The sequence below is a fragment of the Schistocerca americana genome, chromosome 8 (genome assembly GCF_021461395.2).
Source record: "Schistocerca americana isolate TAMUIC-IGC-003095 chromosome 8, iqSchAmer2.1, whole genome shotgun sequence".
NCBI classification, from domain to species: Eukaryota; Metazoa; Arthropoda; class Insecta; order Orthoptera; family Acrididae; genus Schistocerca; species Schistocerca americana.
The window spans coordinates 164,652,888-164,676,038 of NC_060126.1; the positions used below are offsets into that span (position 1 = coordinate 164,652,888).

The 23,151-nt window shown below is 37.4% G+C and overlaps 1 protein-coding gene across 2 annotated transcripts in view; it reads left to right on the forward strand.

Annotated features, from left to right (window-relative positions):
• Positions 1–22,508, forward strand: part of LOC124545440 (protein takeout-like) — a 102,967-nt gene extending 80,459 nt beyond the window's left edge. Inside the window, exons 5-7 of one of the 2 annotated variants that reach the window (XR_006967630.1) lie at positions 9,129–9,278; positions 20,773–20,983; positions 22,193–22,508. Coding sequence is in view for 1 of the 2 variants with exons in the window: in XM_047124363.1 (XP_046980319.1) it covers positions 9,129–9,278; positions 20,773–20,927 (305 nt within the window). In the remaining variant the exon portion in view is untranslated. Of the gene's footprint in view, positions 1–9,128; positions 9,279–20,772; positions 21,357–22,192 lie in introns of those variants that run through there. The other variant, XM_047124363.1, reaches the window with a different exon arrangement.
• The last annotated feature ends 643 nt before the right edge of the window (positions 22,509–23,151 follow it).

Genomic DNA, 23,151 nt, shown 5'->3' on the forward strand with positions numbered 1-23,151 from the left:
TTAATTCACAGAAAATATAGAAAAAGGTAAAATATGTGTCTTTAAGAAATTGACATAATTACGTATTATGCTATGAGACCAGGATGCTCCTGTGTTCGATTTTATATATATATATATATATATATATATATATATATATATATATATATATATATAAAATCTAGCACAGGAGCATTCTGGTCTCATAACGTAATACGTAATTATGTCAATTTCTTAAAGACACATATTTTACCTTTTTCTATATTTTCTGTGAATTTAAACATTATATGATATGAATCAGACAATGATAAATGAGTAATTAAAAATTGGATCACTGTCAAACACTTACATCATCTCCTGAAGCACACAAATCCAATGGAGTATCAAATATGACGACCACTTGACAGGATTGTCAGTGCCCACATATCTGTCGGTAGAGAATATCACTTTTACAAACTTTCCCAGAAACATAACCTCTCTGTCCCATGTTTGTTAGCAGCTAATTATGAAAAATTTGTATTTTGTTGACAGGCTTATAACACATTGACCTCAAGTTATGCAGTATCACAGTCTTATAACAACAACAACAAATGAATTAACTGTAATAGACCCTACAAAGAGAACCTTATGTGAACCAAAGGAGTTAACAGGTGGAAGGTATCTTACTTTTTTTGGAATTCTCTTTGAATCTCCATTGTAATAATGGAGAGAAATTTAATATATTGTGTGGCAGAATGTTTAATACATTTTTACTGACATATGTCACCCTCAACTGAATGTTAAGCCCCTGAAGTATTTACAGAGATTGTTGTCCCCTGTTGTGCTGTACCTCGCTTCTCACATATTTGAAGTTGGTGAGAGTGTTGTAGGTTGGGTCAATACTCAGACAACTACCTCTAACGAGCCCTGTAACAGAAACTGGATACATTTTTGACAAAATTTTATAAATGATTGTATTGTTCCTCTGGTGCAGTCTTTTTCTGAAATTAAAAATTGCGCTGGAAAATTATAAAGTTTTCCCAAATGTGAATACATATTCCAAGATACAATATGATCTAGTACTGAAGAGTAGAAGCTATGCTGTAAAATAGAAGAAATTGTGAGTATTGTATTTAATTGTCTATCTGTCACATCATTACTCTACTATAAATCATTAACAGTGCACAGAATAGTTTCTCCACTTTTGCATGAAAGTAAATTGTTAGGACTGATTTTCTATGCTGCATTCAGTTATGATTTTAGGGATTTTAGTTTTTATCCATTATTAACAGTTTCTTCTGGATATCGGCTTTTCTCTGTCATGTAGATTTGCGTTAATTTAATTGAAGGAAGTTTCAGTTCACATGCAACAGGGAAACTTTCTTCTCTACACTTATTTTTATCTCTTTGTTTGTCCATCTAGCGTTAGCTATTAGAAACAAATGTCACAATTCTGTTTTGTGCTTAAATCACGTGAGAAATTTCGAAGAATGAGTATTGGCACTACCCAGAATTTACAGTCGCTACTGTATTGTGTGCTGTGTTTATGTGAAATATGTGATATACAAGTATATTGTCAGAAACATTTGTACAAAAGACTAGATAATTTGTAAAAAAACAATATGTTTTGATCTAATGACGTACGCAATACCTTAAAGTCAGTGTGTGCACACTTTATTGGAGACCACAAATCTGGTGGCTGTAAACCGATTGTGAATAACATGATGTTTCCAAAGTATGAAGTATCGTATGTCACCAAAGTTACGATTCCTTTATTTTCATCTTGATTTTTTTTCTTATTACTTGAGGGATGTAGCTGATGAACATGGGGAAACTTTTTAGCACAAGATTGCAGTAATGGAAAAGTGGTTTATAGGATGGGGAACTGGTTGAGTATTGTTGGTACATAGTAAGAGGCACTGCAGAATATTCATAAAAAAGAAAACGACCAAAAATACCCTTCTCAACTTATCCTTGGGTAAAATATTTGTCTAGAACTCTTACAAAAAATAAAACTTCTACTTGGGGATAACGGTCTGTGATAGGAAACTTTTATTTTCAATTCCTTATTCCTCACAATTACAGGTGAGACAAACCGTAGCTTTATCGAGAGGGCTGGCAGAAAGTAAAAATGTGTTGCAATGATTATAATCAGTAACTGAAATCAAATTACCAAAAAATTTTATTGTAAACCAGTTACAAGTTAAATACATTTTCAAATAGAAGCTCCCCAAAAATACACAAATTTCGAATTTCAAGCTAAATTTGTTAAGACATTAATTTCTAGTGTGATATGTCACACTGAAAAAATGTTCTTTTGTTTCAAAGTACAGGTCTCTGTACAAGCTACGAATTATGGCTCAACTGTCTACATCTTATATAAAGAATTCTAAAATTATACGTTAGTTTACTGACCATTAAACTATGTACTTGAAGAGTTAACAATATATTCAAATTATCTCTAATATAACATATTGTTGTTGTTGTGGAAGACTGGTTTGATGCTGCTCTCCCTGTTGCTGTATCCTGTGCATCTCTTCTCATTCCTGTATAACTACTGCAACCTAAATCCTTCTGAATCTGCTTACTGTACTAATTTCCTAGTCTCCATCTATGAGTTTTACTCTACATACTTCTCTCCAGTATTAAACTGGTGATCCCTCAACTCATCCATTCTTTTAGTCAAGTTGTTCCTCAAATTTATTGTTTCCCCAAAATTCTGGTCACTACATCGTCATCAGTTACTTGATCTACTCATCTAATCTTCAGCACTCTTACAAAGTCCCACATTTCGAAAGATTCGATTCCTTTCTTGTCTAAACCGTTTGTTGTACACGTTTCACTTCCGCACAAAGCTACAATCTAGACAAATGCCTCCAGAAAATAAATTCATAACAAGTCTACTGTCTTTTTGGGGTTAACAAATTTCTCTTCTTCAGAAATAGTTTTCTAGCCAATGACCATCCACAATTAATATCCAGTCTGTTTCGACCATCATCAGTTATTTTACTACCCAAACAACAAAACTCATTTACTACTTTGTGTGTCTCATTTCCTAATCTAATTTCCTCAGCTTTACCTGTATTAATTCAACTACATGCCACTATTCTTGTTTTGCATTTTTTTATGTTCATCTTCTGTCGCCCTTTAAAGGCGCTGTCAATTTGCTACTCCTAGTCCTGTGATGTCTTTGACAGAATTACGGTATCATAGACAAACCTCAAAATCTTATATCTTCTGCATGAAATTTAATTCCTACTCCAAGTCTTTCATTGGCTGCCTTTACTGCTTTCTCAGAGTACATAGTAAATAACTTTGGGAATATGCCAGAACCCTGTCTCACTATCTTCTCAACCAGTGCTTCCCTTCCATGATCCTCGACTCTTATGAATGCTATCTTGTTTCTATGGATCCGCTCCCAGTATTTTATCACTTATACCTTTAGAATTTCAAAGACAGTATCGCAATCAACATAGTCAAAATCTTTCTCTAAGAGGTGCCCAGCGGTGATAACAACTTTTTGAAAGATGGTTAAGTATGTTAAGATCCCAGATCACGCACTGCGGCCATTCACCAGGTGGCCCCTTGTTTGCGATTCACTGACAAAAAAATGTATGCAATCTTCTGTGACATTCAACAGTGTTAGAAAGGTTGCATGACGCAGTCCGGTTGTGTGGTATGATGGATGGGATAATAGCTTCATACACAAGAGGTTGTGGGTTAGGATTGTCATGTCCAGTAATTGTCTTTGTTTTTAAATCCTTACCAAAAACTTTGATCATTACTTTCATTCAATTAATTGGTTAAAATGTAATTTTTTATTTCCATTCCTTTGTAAAGTAATTTTAATCATAGTATTAACGTCTTCATTTGCTGTTATTTTCTTCTTATCATTCTTTTCCCACTTGAAATATTTGTTCATGCATTTTTAATTAATTTATGTATTCATTTGTATTAAAGTTATTTTGCTTTATCACCCTGTTTTTTGATCCACATTATTTTGTTCTTTATATCCAACTTCTTTTACTTATAAACCCTTCTTTCCTTTAAATCTTGACCTGTGTTATATTGTCCATAGTTCAAAAGGTAATTAGGATATGGTTTAAATGTTTCTATGACAATTACCACGAAAAAAGTAATTTCTGATGACGAAAGATACACCTTTTGCACTATTGCCCTGTCAGTATAAATAGATCATGTCGTCTCATGCTTTTTAACTGATACATCGGAATTTTCAAATAATTGAATATTATAGTAGACAAATATAATTAAACCTGTTGTCACAATAATTCCGCTAGGGAAAAGAATTATACACAGTAAAAATTAAACAAATGAAGAAGTTCATACAGGGCTTAAAATGAAATGGCAAAGGAATAGAAATAAAAAATTAAATATAAACCAGTTAATTGAATGAAAGTAATGACCAATGTCATTTTGGTAAATTTTTAAAAATAAAAAAAATATTGCAACTTTCATGATCTGAACTCACAATCCCAGCGTTAATAGACATTGTTCTATCCATTACACCATGCATCCAGTGTAGTATTACGACTTTTTTAGCGTTACAGAGCATCACGTAAATTTTCGAATTTTTTTGTCGGTTATTCGCAAAGGAAGACCCGCCAGGGTGAATGTTTGCATGCTGTGATATCTAGGATCTTAACTTACATCACTGTATATTTGGTTTCAAAAAGTCGATCTCAGCGCTGGAGACATCTCCTTGTAAGTCTACAGATGCCATAAACGTAGTTTTGCCTTTCCTTAACCTGTCTTCTAGGATCGGTTCTGCCTTGTATGTTCCTACATTTCTCCGCAATCCAAACTGATTTATCCTGATGTCAGCTTCTAGCAGTTTTTCGACTGAACTGTGAAGAATTTGTGTCACTATTTAGCAAATGTGACTAGCACCTATCAATATATCATGCAGAACTTATATGAACAGAACAAGAAATACTTACAAATTGTACTCATATCTTAATCTCATATCTAACAGCAAAAAATGCAGAAAATTGTTAGATCATTTATGGCTTTCCTTTGTGTGATTTTAAATCAGCTACTAAACTGAAATGGAAAATCAAGAGCTCCTAGTCACATTGTCCTCTGGGTTCAACACTCTCCCATACTGATAATTTTAAATTATGTGTATACATATATACAAAAGTTTTCAAGAAATATCTGTAGGGAGTTGCACATTTATCCTTACATATAATTTTTAGAACAAAGTGGTTTATTCTGAAAATGTTGATTCAACGGACTGTATTATGTACAAGCAAATAACAATTAAATTCAGGTAACAAAATTGTGTAATGGCTACCATTAACAATTATATTAACCATTATTTGTTGATTTACTTAAATTATTTCAGTCAGCAGCGTGTTCTAAGGCACGTACCGCAACTTGAGCCTACAATGACAACAGAAAACATCTAAGAAAAAATTGTTTATTGTTTTTGTGTAGCCATTAGATCTTGACAGTCAGGTTTGTGTCAGAAACATGTTACTTTATTCAGTCATTTCTGTGAATCAAAAACTTTTTTACTCGTACTGGTACCTAAAGAACGGTTTAATACTGAAAACTTTCACAATCAGTCTATAGACAAGACGATTAAAAATCACTTTAAAGCTCATTTGCGATTTATTGATGTTCCCAAACACTGAACACTGATTACTTCTATTTAACTGTTTGATGTATTATACGTTTCAGTTCTGGTATTCAAAGTGAGTTACTGAACAGAAAATTCTGAGTCTAGCTAAAATTAAATGGAGATTGGTTACCTTTATTCATCTGTTTAAATTTTTGAATAGGATTTGATTCAAAATTTACCTAACTGAACTAATGCCACCTGCTTACTCCCATACTGCTGTTATCTGCAAAAAATGACCAAGTTACCATTTTGTGACAAAGCAAATGGAACATACTTAATGTACATTAGTAACAATAAGAACCCATGAGAGAACATCATAAGTCATTAACCGATACAGAGGGTCTTTTTGCTATGTAATGAAAATGAAACTGTTTAACTCCATTTTATGCTTCACACGTAAGGTGACTGCAATATAATTGTTGTGTCAATTACTATACAACATTTTCACTTCTGCATGGGAAAACCATCACTTACACAAAAGGAAGCTTTAGCTGCATAGCAGATTATCGCCAATGATACTGATTTTGTGACTGGATGATTTTGTGTGAAAATTATGTGTGAATATGAGATCATCAATGGATATCTATCTGAAAGGAAACACACTAAATTTGTGTGACAACATTCCTCTATATTTGACATTACTTAAGTAGAATATTCAACAGACATCAATTGATGGTGTATGACATGCCAAACGGTGTTCTACCCTGGCCGGCCAGTGTGGCCGAGCAGTTCTAGCACTTCAGTCTGGAACCGCGCGACCGCTACGGTCGCAGGTTCGAACCCTGCCTCTGGCATGGATGTGTGTGATGTCCTTAGATTAGTTAGGTTTTAGTAGCTCCAAGTTCTAGGGGACTGATGATCTCCGATGTTCCGTACCATAGTGCTCAGAGCCATTTGAACAATTTTTTTGTTCCACCCTGAAATATTCAGATGTAGAGAACAGTATATTATGTTAAGCTGTTCTCATAAAATTAATCTGCTTTTGGAAACAATGTTGGCAACTAGTATCTTTGGTAGAAACAGCGAACACGCTTTGTTATATTTTCATAAGGCGGAGAAATTGTTAATTACCAGGGCGTTATTTGGTCACATGTTTATATTGGTTTGTCAGAACATATAACTATAAAATGATAAGTCTGACAGTATTAGTTATTTCAGAATGTTCATTGCTGAAAATTAGTGTAAGGTCTTACATAATTCCGTTCATTGTCTTCGACTAATCTTGATTTATATATATGAGTGCTATTGGCGATAACTCTAGCTTTCGATATAATACTAATAGTGACTGTTTTCCTTTAGTTGTCTTTGTTGTAATGACTGAATCATGAACGGTTGCCAGAAAGAAAAGAAAAAATCATCCAAGTATTAGTAACAGCTGTAAATACACTAACATAGGTAGAGGCGCATAGTGCAAGCCCCTTTCGTCAGTCATTTAAAAGCTCTCATACATCGAGAATCCACTGATTTCACAAACACCGATTGTGAGTCGGAGGTAAAAAGCGACGCAGTCGTATATCATCTATAACCAAACAGCCTCAAAAGCTGTATGTAGGGGCCCTCGAAAGCCAAGCAGGACAGTTCCGCGTCAAATATACGAGCACAAAGTAAATGCTGTACAAGCGAGCAGTTATACTCAGTTAACCCTGTGCAATAAGAAGGACTTTCAAAACTTGCCTGTACATGCCTCTGGGTTTGAGAGAACTTGCGACAGCCACGTCAGATATACGAGCATGCAGTAAATACTTTAGAAGTGGGCGACTATACTCCGTTAATCCTGTGCAATAAGAAGGACTTCCAATACTTGCCTGTACATACCTCTGGGTTAGGGCTATTTGCTTCCATCTTACAACTGTCTACATACACCTATATTTGTATGTCATTTACACTGTGACAAGTATTTGAACCTAAGGCTTCGATTAAAGAAACAGAAACTGGCATCTCCGCGGATCGTGGTCTGTAGTGGAATGAATTACTGAGTGTGCGCGAGTGTCGCCATTTGTTCTGGTAATTGGTAGGAAGCCTCATCTACGTTCTACACTTACTGAAATTATAAACTAGAGTCTGAGGTGTACTGCATGTTCGTCGTAAACACGTGAAGAAGGAAGAAAAAGCAGACGAATAAACCAACCCAGATTCTCGTTCCGCCTACCACCACCACACGTAACCCCCTAGCTCGACATCATAGTCTGTCTGTACTCTCTCCAACCACAGACACAGAGATCTAAAACGTCTTAGTTTGAGCTCGTTGCTGGGTCTCTTGTGTACGAAGCCGCTCGTGTACCAATAATCGGATGACCAAAAATCACCTCTCATCAGAGCGTCAGATTCTAAAGTATGTCTCATCCTATGTTGGGTTATAGCAGTGTTTGGTAAATAAATTATTATATAGAAATCAAATTTATCTAATTATTTATTAATTTTCACTCCCATCCTCGGCAGTCGTGATGTTATAGAGGTATCACTCACAGTACTTTTTCTCCACTTGATAATTCTTCTGTTAATCATGTTTGGTTCAAACTGCACCAGCTAATTCAGAGTTGCGCTACGTTTCACACGTCATCAATTTCCCACACACTCCTGTTGTAAGCTTGTGGTAAGTTATATGTCTACCGAAGTTTGGGTGAATTTCCTCTGTGTGATCCAGTAAACCCACAGAATTTTCTTCACTTAAGAAATCCTAAACATGCCATATACTTGTCACCAATTCACCTTCAATATCTTCAAGCCTATGGTAAGAGTACTGGGATGCCTGAACCCACATCCAGAAGTGTATCAAGCAGGGTTAAATTTGTCCTGACGAATCAGGGACAAGTTACAACAAATCTAGGTGTTTTAGCATTGAAGAAACAGCTATGTAAATTATTTATGTAAAACGTCTAAGATATCTTATACGCAGCACAAAATTATTACATGGTGTGAGTGTAAATTTCAGCTGTTAAGAGTGACTTAATACGGCATATGCTTTGTTTATGGTTTGACGACACCACGTTACTGAAGAATATTTATTTGGTAACCATCATTTACCAACTACAATACTTCATCTAGCTTGCGAAAAAATCATGAAAGTTGGAGGCTTCAGAATCAGTATAATGACTCACAGCCATAGGTAACTGATTTTTCAATACTTTACCTCTTCCACCACTGCTGCGCGGTGTAGGTCTCAGGCGCCTTGTCACGGTCCGTGCGTCTTACCCCGTCGGAAGTTCGAGTCCTCCCTCAGGCATGGGTATGCGTTGTCCATAGCGTAACTTAGTTGAAGGTAGATTAAATACTGTTAGGCTTAGGGACCGATGACCTCAGCAGTTTGGTCCAGGAAGACCTTAACAGAAATTTCCATTTTTTTTTCTTCCACCACAGGGACACCTAGCTCAAAACTTCAGCTTCGTGACTCCTTTCATTAAATTTTGTCTCAAATAATGGTACAGCTCTCAGGTAAAAGCCCCTGCATTTTTCTTTAGCTTTTCGTCATGTATTCTTAGTTTCGATATAATTGTGTTAATACTCATTTTCTTTTCCTAATCTGCAGCTAGACTGGAGGCCGTCCTGGAGTTATTTGGACAGCCCATTGAAAGAGATGGAGAGGTGTACTGGGACGTCACGGACTACAAGGTCGACCTCAGTTTAGGCAAGCTATCGATTGACTTGACAGGACTCTACAACAATGACAAGGCACTAGGTATGTTACTGAACAGAGCCTTTTGTACTCATCATTATAGGGCTGTTCCTCCCACCTGTTGAAATATTGAGGCGCATGGGAAGTGCAGTGGGTAATTTTTGGAGTGATGAGACTATGAAAAGTAAATGAAAGATGAGTAACACATTCACACTTAACAACACACACATACATAAACACACAAAATCCATTCACATAAAGACTAACGCACGGACACGCGCACACACACACACACACACACACACACACACACACACACACACACACAAACACAAACACGCATACTCACACACTTACACCCACACACACAGACAAATTCACTCACGAAAAGAGTAATGCACTCTCACATGACAAACACCCACACACTCGAGACAAAAGAAACGAATAGCAAATCACATGCGCGACACAAGCAAAAGACGAAAGACAAACCAACAGCGATGGGTGGCAACACTAAACACTGAAAACCACGTTCAGATCTTTTCTACAACAAGGATTTTTCTTCCAATATTTTGGGAGGCGGTTCTATGATCCAAACTAAGACAAAAATGTTTAGTAAATATGCGATCTAAACTGCCTACTTTGGCAGCTATGAGCACTTATTCATCTTCGCTATTGTGAGACATATGTCTTCTACTGAATAAGCGCTCATAGTCCTTCAGGTCCATTTTAGAGCCAATGTTGACATCCGTTTCTATTCTGGTGCATACTATTTCCTGCAGAAGTATCGAAAGCAAGGAACTGAAAGTAGAAGAGATGTATTCCGTAGGATTGCAGATGAAAAAGTGCTTTTAGCTCTTACGTTATTCATTTGAGAGCCCAAATTTACAAGAAATTTTTCCTTGTTTTCATGTAAGGAAGCTGCCCTAAGCTTGTCCCTTAATTTTGGAGACAACATGTATATAAAACTACTCCTGTATTACAGCCCACTTAAGTGGTTCATAGATAGGATAATCGAAACACATACGGCTAAACACAAACTGCCTTTCATTTGGTTGTAGAGGCAGGATAAATCTGCATGAATAAGCGTTTCACCTAAACCTGGTAGATTATGTTCAGTTGTTAGATCTGTGATGATAAGATTAATGCTAATAGGAGTAACTGTTTTACTGATTATGTGTTCATACATTGAGTAATTTCGTTATGTCGTAGAGGAAACAATTTTCTGCAGCAAAAGAGAGAAAAATTTCTCCATTCATGTAGTCGCTGAGAGTAAGAGTTAATATTATTTAGAAAATGCATACTGTTAATGTTAGTAATCATGGTACACATACGATTCAAAACAGAATCCAAGAAATCAAATTTTTGTTGGATTTCCCAAGTGTCAATGTTTTATGCATTTTATTTCAGAACAAAGACAGTCTTGGTTGCGAAGTCATTTAATATCAATAACGCGTATCACTCTTTTGGGGCAAATCAGATTGTGCAAAAGAAGGTGGATATACGACACACACGTCATAAAGCCGTATAAAATGGGAAATGGACGCCACAGTAGCTGGATATGCAATCTGTCGGATGGATTACAGGTCCAGTTACTGTTGCGTCCACTTTCCATTTTATGTGGCTTTATGACATATGTGTTACATATCCAGTTACTTTTGTTCAATCTGATGAAATCCTAGTAGAGTGAACCACATCGCTGATATTAAATAACTTCGCAACCAAGATTGTTTTTACTCTGAAATAATTCTAAACTGGTTGCTGTAGCACTCTGCCATAATGCAATGAAACTCCATTCATTTATTTCAAATAATATAGAAAAGTAATGTATCATTAGAAAGTACCTGCGGGTATTCCAAGTAGATATACCAGATTATTTAAATATAACAGATTAACTAGTCTTTTATATTGACAGATACAGGAATCACCAAGATTCTATTAACGAAAAGCAATATTCAGTTACAAAACAACTACGATATTTTACGGTACACGATTTGCTCGGATTAAACAGGGACTTAAAGGGTGGCTAGCCCAGAGGTTTCTGATTTCAAAGTGAAATACTTGGAACACTAGGTTTGATAGACGAGTCCACCGAGTTGATGGTAATACATACGACACGATTCCTACCTTTATAGCAAATTTCATTTTCATGTGGCTATATGTGTATTCTCCTCCAGATTCTGTATTGTGGAAGTGAGGTATCCACAGAAATGTCATACTATGACGTGGAGCTCGAACTTCACAGTTGTCATATACTGCAACACCTTCTCAGCACCAATTAATCACATCACAACAGACATTTACGTTCATAGCTCATAACAAAGTGCGCTGTCTTAACAGAAAACTATAGCTGAGGCAACTTCAGATTATACCACAGAACCTAATTCTCTCAGAAATGCAGTTTTTGTATAGAACGTTGGTTTTTCAGATTATGTTAAACAGTTACAAATGTTTCATGTAATATTTAAAACATACATCAATTGTACAACATTATGTGCATTTAACTTTGGCAAGTTCCTCTAGCTAACGTCCATACCACTTATTGAAACATCCGATAAAAGTACATTATGTTTGAGAGTGGTAAGGACGTTAGCCAGAAGAACCTGGCAAAGTTAAACAAAGAATAGTCATGGAGTTTACTAGACTACTGATGTCAACAGTTCGTCAACCATCTCAGAGAGTCTAATGAGGCGATCCTTTTATTTCCCTTGAAGTTCATTTTATTTTTGTATTTTTTCCTTATAAAAGCTCACATTGTTGTAATTTTCAGTTACCTACTGCCGGAAATTTATTATTCCCTGTCTATATTAGGCTAAATTTTGGTACCTCAGAATTCTCTTATGGAAAAATAGTATACTTGAAGGGCAGGAATTTTTTGCTTCTGTTCTATGAAGTATCATTTGAGTTATAATTGCAGTTTTGTTGCAGAAATACACAAAAACAGACAATAGATGCAAAAATTCATTTCAGTCATTGTCTTTCATCAAAATTACGTTTTTTTTAGAATGTTATGGTATATGGATTGGTTGCTGCGCAAGACACTATGGTAACGATAGGAGTATATCTACTTAAAAAAGCTGATCTACATCTACATCTACATTTATACACCGCAAGCCACCCAACGGTGTGTGGCGGAGGGCACTTTACATGCCACTGTCAATACCTCCCTTTCCTGTTCCAGTCGCGTATGGTTCGCGGGAAGAACGGCTGCCGGAAAGCCTCCGTGCGCACTCGAATCTCTATAATTCTACATTCATGATCTCCTCGGGAGGTATAAGTAGGGGGAAGCAATTGCCGGAAAGCCTCCGTGCGCACTCGAATCTCTATAATTCTACGTTCATGATCTTCTCGGGAGGTATAAGTAGGGGGAAGCAATATATTCGATACCTCATCCAGAAACGCACCCTCTCGAAACCTGGACAGCAAGCTACACCGCGATGCAGGGCGCCTCTCTTGCAGAGTATGCCACTTGAGTTTATTAAACATCTCCGCAACGCTATCACGCTCACCAAATAACCCTGTGACGAAACGCGCAGCTCTTCTTTGGATCTTCTCTATCTCCTCCGTCAACCCGATCTGGTACGGATCCCACACTGATGAGCAATATTCAAGTATAGGTCGAACGAGTGTTTTGAAAGCCACTCCTTTGTTGATGTACTACATTTTCTAAGGATTCTCCCAACGAATATCAACCTGGTACCCGCCTTACCAACAATTAATTTTATATGATCATTCCACTTCAAATCGTTCCGCACGTATACTCCCAGATATTTTACAGAAGTAACTGCTACCAGTGATTGTTCCCGTCTCATATAATCATACTATAAAGGATCCTTCTTTCTATGTATTCGCAATACATTATATTTGTCTATGTTAAGGGTCACTTGCCACTCCCTGCACCAAGTGCCTATCCGCTGCAGTTCTTCCTTCATTTCGCTACAATTTTCTAATGGTGCAACTTCTCTGTATACTACAGCATCATCCGCGAAAAGCCGCATGGAACTTTCGACACTATCTACTTGGTAACTTATATATATTGTGAGAAGCAATGGTCCCATAACACTCCCCTGTAGCACGCCAGAGGTTACTTTAACGTCTGTAGACATCTCTCCATTGAGAACAACATGCTGTGTTCTGTTTGCTAAAAACTCTTCAATCCAGCCACACAGCTGGTCTGATATTCCGTAGGCTCTTACTTTGTTTATCAGGCGACAGTGTGGAACTGTATCGAACTCCTTTCGGAAGTCAAGGAAAATGGCATCTACCTGGGAGCCTGTATCTAATTTTTTCTGGGTCTCATGAACAAATAAAGCGAGTTGGGTCTCACACGATCGCTGTTTCCGGAATCCAGGTTGATTCCTACAGAGTAGATTCTGGGTTTCCAGAAACGACATGATACGCGAGCGAAAAACATGTTCTAAAATTCTACAACAAGTCGACGTCACAGATATAGGTCTATAGTTTTGCGCATCTGCTCGACGACCCTTCTTGAAGACTGTGACTACCTGTGCTCTTTTCCAATCATTTGGAACCTTCCGTTCCTCTAGAGACTTGCGGTACACGGCTGTTAGAAGGAGGGGCAAGTCCTTTCGCGTACTCTGCGTAGAATCGAATTGGTATCCCGTCACGTCCAGTGGCCTTTCCTCTGTTGAGTGATAAAATGCTCTTAACGCCTTTTTAAGAGACAGTCTTCACTCCTTCCGATCTGATCATGTAAGTGCAGAAAAGTTGTGGAATGTTTTCAAAGAGATAGTATCGACAGCAACTGAAAGATATATACCTCATAAGTTAATAAGTGATGGTACTGATTCCTCGTGGTACACATAGCGGGTCGGATCTTTGTTGCAGAAGCAACGAAAAAAAAGCGTGCCAAATTTAAAATAACGCAGAATCCCCAAGATTGGCAAAGTTTTACAGAAGTTCGAAATATAGCGCGTACTTCAGTGCAGGATGCTTTTAATAATTTCCAATATCTCGAAATCTGGGAGAGAACCCAAAAAGCTTCTGGTCATACATAAAGCACACCAGTGGCAAGACGCAGTCAATACCTTCACTGCACGATAACGACAGTGAAGTCACTGATGACAGTGCCACTAAAGCAGAGTTATTAAACACGGTTTTCCGAAACATCTTCACCAAAGAAGATGAAGTAAATATTCCTGAATCCCAATCAAGAAAAACTGCCAAGATGAGATATCCTCGGTGTAACAAAGCAGCTTAAATCACTTAGTAAAGGCAAGGCTTCTGGTCCAGTTTGTATACCAGTCAGGTTCCTCCCAGAGGATGGTGATAGAATAGCTCCATATATAGCAATTATATACAACTACTCGCTCACAGAAAGATCCGTACCTAAAGACTGGAAAATTTCTAAAGTCACACCAATACCCAAAAATTGAAGTAGAAGTAATCTGCTGAATTACAGGCCTATATCACTAACGTTGATTTGCAGTATGGTTTTGAAACATATACTGTATTCGAACATTGTGAAGTACCTCAAATGAAACGATTTATTGACACATGGTTAGCACGGATTCAGAAAATATCGTTCTTGTGAAACACAACTAGCTCTTTATACTCATGAAGTAGTAAGTGCTATCGACAGAGGATGTCAAATTGATTCCATATTTTTAGATTTCCAGAAGGCTTTGGAAACCGTTCCTCACAAGCGTCTTCTAACCAAACTGCGTGCCTACGGAGTATGGCCTCGGTTGTGCGAATGGATCCGTGATTTCCTGTCACGAGGGTAATAGTTCGTAGAAATAGACAGAAAATCATCGAGTAAACCAGAAGTAATATCAGGCGTTCCCCAAGGAAGTGTTATAGGCACTGTATTGTCCCTGATCTATATTAACAACATAGGAGACAATCTGAGTAGCCCTCTTAGACTGTTTGCAGATAACGCTGTCATTTACCATCTTGTAAAGTTACCACACGATCAAAACGAATTGCAAAATGATTTAGATAGGATATCTGTATGGTGCGAAAAGTGGCAATTGACCCTGAATGAAGATACATGTGAAGTTATTCACATGAGTACTAAAAGAAATAAGCTATACTTCGAAAACGCGAGGAAACACACAAATCAGAAGACTGTAAATTCAACTAAATGATTAGGGATTACAATTACAAATAACCTAAATTGGAACGATCACATAGATAATATTGTGCTTAGAGCAAACCAAATACTACGATTCACTGGGAGAACATTTAGAACGTGAATCAGGACTACTAAAGAGATTGCTTACAACACGCTTGTGCGTCCTATTCTGGAGTACTGCAGTGCGGTGTGGGATCCGCATCACGTGGGACTGACGGATGACATCGAAAAAGTACAAAGAAGGGCAGCTTGTTTTGTATCATCACGAAATAGGGGAGATAGTGTCACAGACATGATACGTGAATTGGAGTGGCAATCGTTAAAATAAAGACGTTTCTCGTTGCGACGGGATCTTCTCATGAAATTTCAATCACCAGTTTTCTCTTCCGATTGCGAAAACATTCTGTTGGCACCCACCTACATCGGGAGAAATGATCATCACGATGAAATAAGGGAAATCAGGGCTCGCACAGAAAAATGTAACAGCTCGTTTTTCCCTCTTGCCGTTCGAGAGTGGAACGGTAGAGAGACAGCTAGAAGGTGGTTCATTGAACTCTCTGCCAGGCACTTGATTGAGAATAGCAGAGTAATAACGTAGATGTAGACGTAGATGTATTTTATTTTATGTGTATTTTCTAATTTCCTGTCAGACTTTCTATTAGTTATACAGATATTAAACTCATTTTAAATGTCTACTTATCAACGGCAGACCCCTGATTTCCCACAATAAGTGTCTGCCATAAAACAGTGCAAGGAAATACGAGGATTTCTACTTACTATGTGTATTACAATTAAAAGTAGCTTTGGTTTGTAAATCAAAAGGTAACTGTCGTACATACATATTGTGCTATTAGTTATCAATTTAAGAAAATCGTCTATAAAATACATGCCCTTTGGTAATGAAAGGACTTCGTTCTAGATTTATAATTTAGTTTGTTATTTGTCATCAGGTTTGTGTTATTCGTTAAACGATTAAATTCTTTTGTGGTGTGGAGGTGCAAGCTTTTACTATAAACAGATTTAGTCATAAGTAGTTACAGTTTTTTTTCTTTCTTCTGCTGTAAGGTTGTGGGACTTATCATGTGGGGTGGTGGGTTAATAATAACAGCAGTAATAGTTTATAGTATATAATAATCTCAGTTATAAGTAATAGAAGAGAATATTTGATATATTAGAATATGGTTGAATTGCTCTAAGTATTTGAATATTCCAGAATGAGATTTTCACTCTGCAGCGGAGTGTGCGCTGATATGAAACTTCCTGGCAGATTAAAACTGTGTGCACGACCGAGACTCGAACTCGGGACCTTTGCCTTTCGCGGGCAAGTGCTCTACCAACTGAGCTACCGAAGCACGACTCACGCCCGGTACTCACAGCTTTACTTCTGCAGTACCTCGTCTCCTACCTTCCAAACTTTACAGAAGCTCTCCTGCGAACCTTGCAGAACTAGCACTCCTGAAAGAAAGGATATTGCGGAGATATGGCTTAGCCACAGCCTGGGGGATGTTTCCAGAATGAGATTTCCACTCTTGAGCGGAGTGTGCGCTGATATGAAACTTCCTGACAGATTAAAACTGTGTGCCCGACCGATACTCGAACTCGGGACCTTTGCCTTTCGCGGGCAAGTGCAAAGTTTGGAAGGTAGGAGACGAGGTACTGGCAGAAGTAAAGCTGTGAGTACCGTGCGTGAGTCGTGCTTCGGTAGCTCGGTTGGTAGAGCACTTGCGCGTGAAAGGCGAAGGTCCCGAGTTCGAGTCTCGGTCGGGCACACAGTTTTAATCTTCCAGGAAGTTTTATTTGAATATTGTTCGCCGTCTTATACGAGAGCCTGGAAATTATTTTTGTCTTCAGCCGGAAAGCGATGGAGAACTTGCTGACCATAGTTCCCAGTCTGCAAGTTCACATTCTTGTCCAGTCCACTGAAAGAAAAGTTGCTATACTCTATTTGCTAAGCGGGATCAGAACTGTAATTATAAATAAAGGTTTTGAGTTCGAATTGACAGATATATTTGGTAAAGTTCCATTTGTTCAGCCTTGTAATATTCATTATGTTAATACTGACAATAAATCTCTCTATACTAAACAGCACTAGAGCAGTTCAGAGGCGACCTCTATCGTTAAGTTCCTCTTAAATTGTTTTTCGCTGTGTCTTCTGATAATCAAAATAATGGCTCGCCACAAAGGTGGAAAATAAATATCACAACTTTCCATGCAGATTTGTTAACATTACGTACGGCATACTAAGAGTTACATCTGCGAAATTTAAGTGATCCAAGAAGGTGTACAGTCCTCGTGGGCTCATTTTCTATTATTACTGGATATATGCGTTTGGTAACAGCTTGTCCTTGACGTCATCCGAGGCAGCACGCACTCTGATGTTTGACTGACGCTGATCGTACAGTGGCTGGATGCGAAGTGAAGCCAAGTCTAGCCTCCGAGGCTATATTTATGTATGTGGCGCAACGGACGGTCAGGGGAATACCTGCTGTTATCCACCCTATGCCTACAGAAGCAGCCTCCAAATGGCCTCTTTCTCAGGCACATAGTATTTTAAAACACTGTTGTGTATTAATCTAGAATCTTCGTAATTTTTTTGTAGATGTAGTTAATTTGTTTAAAATAACCGAAATGTTTTAGCTCGCCTGCGCTGAACCTTTGCCGTCTAGAATTTTCAGAACGGAACTTCAGTAGAACCTGATCTCTGGACTACAACTTTAAGAAACCTTGTATTTGTTATTACTTATATCCAGGCCTTGAAAGTTGTCATAGCTCTATTATTTAATAGGTTTCATCACGTGTTGTAACCAAAACTTTTTAGCATTAATATAACAGATACTTAACCTACTACAAATAAGGTCTTAGTTACAATTTTAGTTCCCTGAAAATTACTCGAAAACTATTAGAGGTAGCGCAATGGGGTTACATAATTACTATTTTTATGTTGAACTGAAGCTTCATACAAATTTTCATATTCCTAAGAGGTGCCTTCAATGTTTCTTAAAAACCCGAATTCTGACCAAAATATTTCTTTAATCACATTGAGACTTGTGCCAGGTAATTTAGACATACATCTGCACACAATGACTAATTTTTCGGTTTCTAGCTTTATTTTTTAGTTTCACTTGTTTTTTCGTAAAATGATGGATTTAGAGAAGAATATTGACCTGATCGTTCCGAGATTCGACATTCTACAAATTAGTATACTAAAAGACGTGCTAACAAATTTTGGAAAATCAACTTTAAGTTTTAATTCCATTCTTAAATTATGGTGCAATACTTGTGTGCTACGCCCAGACGCATTGTGGTGACATGCCACTACTAACAGTGAACTGGGGTAAGTCCCGGCAAACTCGATCGGCTCTGTATTTCTCCAATGATACAGCTCTTGTTTGGCCACAAACACCATCTGCCAATGTGATGAATTACACTGGTCCAAAAATTAAGAAAAAAACTCGACATTTTTGGACAGTTGTGTTTGGTTTGCCACAAACAGCACAAACAGATGATAGTAAAGTTGTGACAATGTAAGGAATTCTGAACGTAAACAGCTGCAATATTCATAAAATATTCCAAGATTTTTCCAACTTAACAGATTTGTATACAGACTCTGACAACTGGCTAATGCGCTGAATATGAGGTGTGACTACCTCTGGCAGTAACACAGGTCTGACAGGGACATCATCAATCTCACCTAGAGACAATAACGTGAATTATTTCTGCAGAGTTGCTCCCTAGTCTTCTAGAGTGGTTGATGGATGCTGCAGTGAAGCAACCCGTCTTCCTAGTGTATCCCAGACATGCAGTATGGGATTAAAATCGGCAGAGCGAGCAGAACATACCATGAGTGCAATATCTTCCGTTTCCAAGAAAATATCAAACGATCTTGCTCTTTGAGGCCGATCGTTATCCTCCATCAACACAAGTCTGGGCGCGCAAGACCTCGAAACAACCACTCATTGGGTTTCAAAATCTTGTCACGATACTTGACAGCAGTTAAACCTTGTCGATTCACGCACACAACTTCAAGAAGAGGTCTTCATACGGTCAACATAATCCCTGCCCACGACATTTGATACCCTACTTTATATCGGTCTCTTTCCATAATGTTTGGACTCCAAAATCGTGTTCCTCGTTCCCTCCATATGCGAATGCGTCGAGAATCACTCTACACGCCAGATTTGGAATCATCTGTGGAATGAATATTGGTCCACTGTTCGAGCGCCCAGACGGCATGTTGACGTCTCCACTCTAGACGTTCCTTTCTGTGAAAACGCATCATTGGTGCAGATACAACAGATCTTCGACAATAAAGGCCACTCTGCCAAAGCCTTCTGGACAAATTTTGTCTTGATACAAGACGTTCAGTGTATGCTGCGAGGTCTGATGCCAGTTTCCGTACAGTGCTAAGGCAGTACCATCGTGACCTAACGTTGAAATAATGGTCCTCTCTTTCTGATATCGCACGTGGTCGGCCTTGCTCTGGTCTTTGGGGTACTGTTTTGGCCTCTGTAAGTTGTTGCCACATCCGTGAAACAACAAAACGATTTACATTAAGCCATCGGGCCTCATCAGTGTGCGAACTGTCCTGCTTCTATTCTTCTTATGGCTCTCCACAGCAGAATGTTCTGGTAGGCCTCTTCTTTGTGCCATGCTGCACCATCGGTGACTGCATTCAGCAATCGTGTGTGTGGGAATACATGTTAGATATTACGCTGTCTAAATGGTAACTGACTTGATGGTTGACGTGGATGTCCGTTCACCGGAACTCCACTTTCCGTGCATAATACGATCGTACTGAATCTGTTGGCAGTTTTTATGATTATACGGTGAATTAGACACAAGACTAGGGAATAGCGGTTCGTTGCGTTATTTGTGGACACTAGTGTATTTAGGAAAATTTCAGTCAGATAGCATAACTCTTAAAAGATAGTGACATAGGATGAATGCTACTAGTTACCACAAATTAACTGTGGATAAACACCGAAAGTAAATGTCATCTCTCACATTTGTGTAGTAAGTACTATATTTTAAAAAGTGATGACACTTCCCAGAAGATTAAGATTTTGATTGTAAATATGAAAACTATGTTAAGACACTGATATGCTTGTCTCAGACAATCAGCTATGTGAAGAGCAGTAATCGCTACTTTTAACACCTGCAGAGACTCATTTTATAATTTCCTACTAGTTGAAATTTTGATCATTGTGCTGATCTTAACAGTTGAGACATCTGGCGTATTCACGACCTCCTATCAGTGTCATTATTTAATTTATTGGGCACTACTTTTCATAGTGTTCTGATACGTTTACAATATTTTAAATATATATGGCAATAATTTAAAAAAACCACATGAATCTCAGCAATACTCATATGTCTTAGAGTTTCGCCTATTAATTGATGCTATAAGATGATTATGACTCTGAGAAAGTAAAGGTAATTCTGTAATTTATGTGTATGTTACAGCTGACAACACCCTCAAGTTTCTGAATGAGAATTCTGAAGAGATTGCGAAGGAGGTGGTACCCGTCATACAGGAAGCCCTGGCTGCCTCCTTCAAGGAGATGGCTCAAAGAGTGTTTAGCAAGGTCCCCTACAACTCAGTCTTCCCACCTTCATGAAGATCTAGCAGCTTGGAAGTTCTGCTTATAGAAAGGGAATACATTAAACATGACACGTAGGTCAATATTATTCTCTTCGTGGTATTATGTATTCTTCGTAGAAACAAAGATATCTTGGCATTGTTTTGCAACTAGTAAGTGATTTTCCTTCCCTTTTAGTCATTAATGAGTCCCTTTCGAAATGCAATTAGAATATTTTTGCTTAAGAGTCTATTCCAACGGACTTGCTTTCATTAACAATAGAAATGTTTCATCGAAACAATGCTATCGTAATTATTGAAAGCATTCTAGTCCATAAACTCTGTTGGAGCCTAGTCCTTAATCATATTATCACAACATGATGTGAAAGATGTTCAGTGTGTGATTCAAATGATTATAGTTCTGTACTCTAAATATTTGGAAAAAAATAAAGTTTCTTTTAAAAAATCATGACATTTATTAGTTATTCTCCAGCAACAGTAAATAAATTTCGCAATGCATTATTATAATGTAGTTTCTAATTATCAGGATGATTAGATCGTTACGGGAAGTTTCATTATAAAACATTATTTATCAACACCACCGCAGAAACATAATTCAAAGTGTTAGTCACACATTGTAAATGAAAACAATTACACATCTAAAAGTAAGAAAGTGAATTATGTCTTCAGTCTCCTTATTTATTGTATTTGTGTTACTAAGCAGGAACAATATAAAACTATTTTTTAAAATTCTAAATCAAGAGCGTGTACGAATAAACATGTACATCAGAGCTCTGTGTAGTGTAAAGGTTCCCTTCAAAATTTGCAAAACAGTGCACATGCACATCGATCTTCTTAGTACTTTAGTCACTGTCTAATGTACAATAATAAACTCGAAAATACAAAAACTGATAATATTGCGGAGGACAGTGCTTAGTATCAGCATTCAGCCAACCTGATGTAGATACTCGGTGATTCCCCTAAATAATTTAAGGCAAACAAGAGGATTGTTACTCTGAAAGGGGATGGCCCATATCCTTCACCATTCTTGAAACATGCTAAGAATGTGCTCCAACTCTAATGCCCTTGTTGTCGATGGGACGCTAAAGACTGTTCTCTCTTTTTTCCTTCCATTATGTTATGTATGTGTGATGAGTGTTGCTACGTACTAGCTCCATAATGATTGCCTATTTTGATCCTTAATTGCACATGAACCTTATTTTACACCCACCGTATAAAACATAAGTAATATAAGAAATTAGTAAATTTTTGTTGACTTGCATTAACCACATACTTTTTAAACAGGTACTGATTTGGAATTTTGGTCCAGAACCCGAAAATATCTTTTAGCACACTTTGGCAATATCAATGCATCTTCAATCACGTTTACAACTAGGTGCAGAGGAGGGGAGGGGAACTTCATGGCCACCCTAAAGAAAAATTTTAAAATGCAAATTTCGTTAATTGTTGTAGAAATTTTTTCATAATGTAATTTTTAAAGAGATATTTATGTGTAAGTAAGGTTTGCACCTCAATTGTTGAATATGACTCTAAAATTAGTGAGAAGCATGAAAAATTTATTCGTTCCACTAGTGCTCATTAAAAAAGGTTTTTCTTTTAATTTTAGATAACAATGTAATTGACTAGATTATGACATTTTGAAAATGTGGGCATAAACTACCCTGTACCCCTTGGTATTTTGACGGTTAATACATGTAATATTCACAGTGAAGCTATATATATATATATACTGAAGCCTTTGTAATTCTTTCAAAAAATGAGAGGCATGCAACGGTCATTCGAAACTGCTGAATTAAGAGTTCCTGTACATGCATAACTGTGAACATATGAGGGTGTCAATCCAAGGAATGTAGGGATTATGAACACAAATAAAATACTCATGTGTGAGGCTGCAGTGTAAGCAGCTGCTTCACACTCAACTAGAACAGCTACAATAAGGACAGTTCTAGATAAAGAATCAACTATATTTGATGATTAATACACTGGAAAGTGGAAACAAAATACTTTAGGGTTTGGCGAGACAGAGGTCATTTTAGAAACCACGTCAAGACAAAGAAGGAAGTGAAACATCAATGCCAATCCTCAGCATCAAAATCTTTAAAAACGTCAACTACAACTAATCTCAGACCATATAAAGCGTCGCTTCTACACACCACATCATACGGTGGTGTAGCATGAGACACAACTTCCAACACTAACATGAAAGATCTTCAGATGCTGCAAAAGAAAACGATACAAAAGGA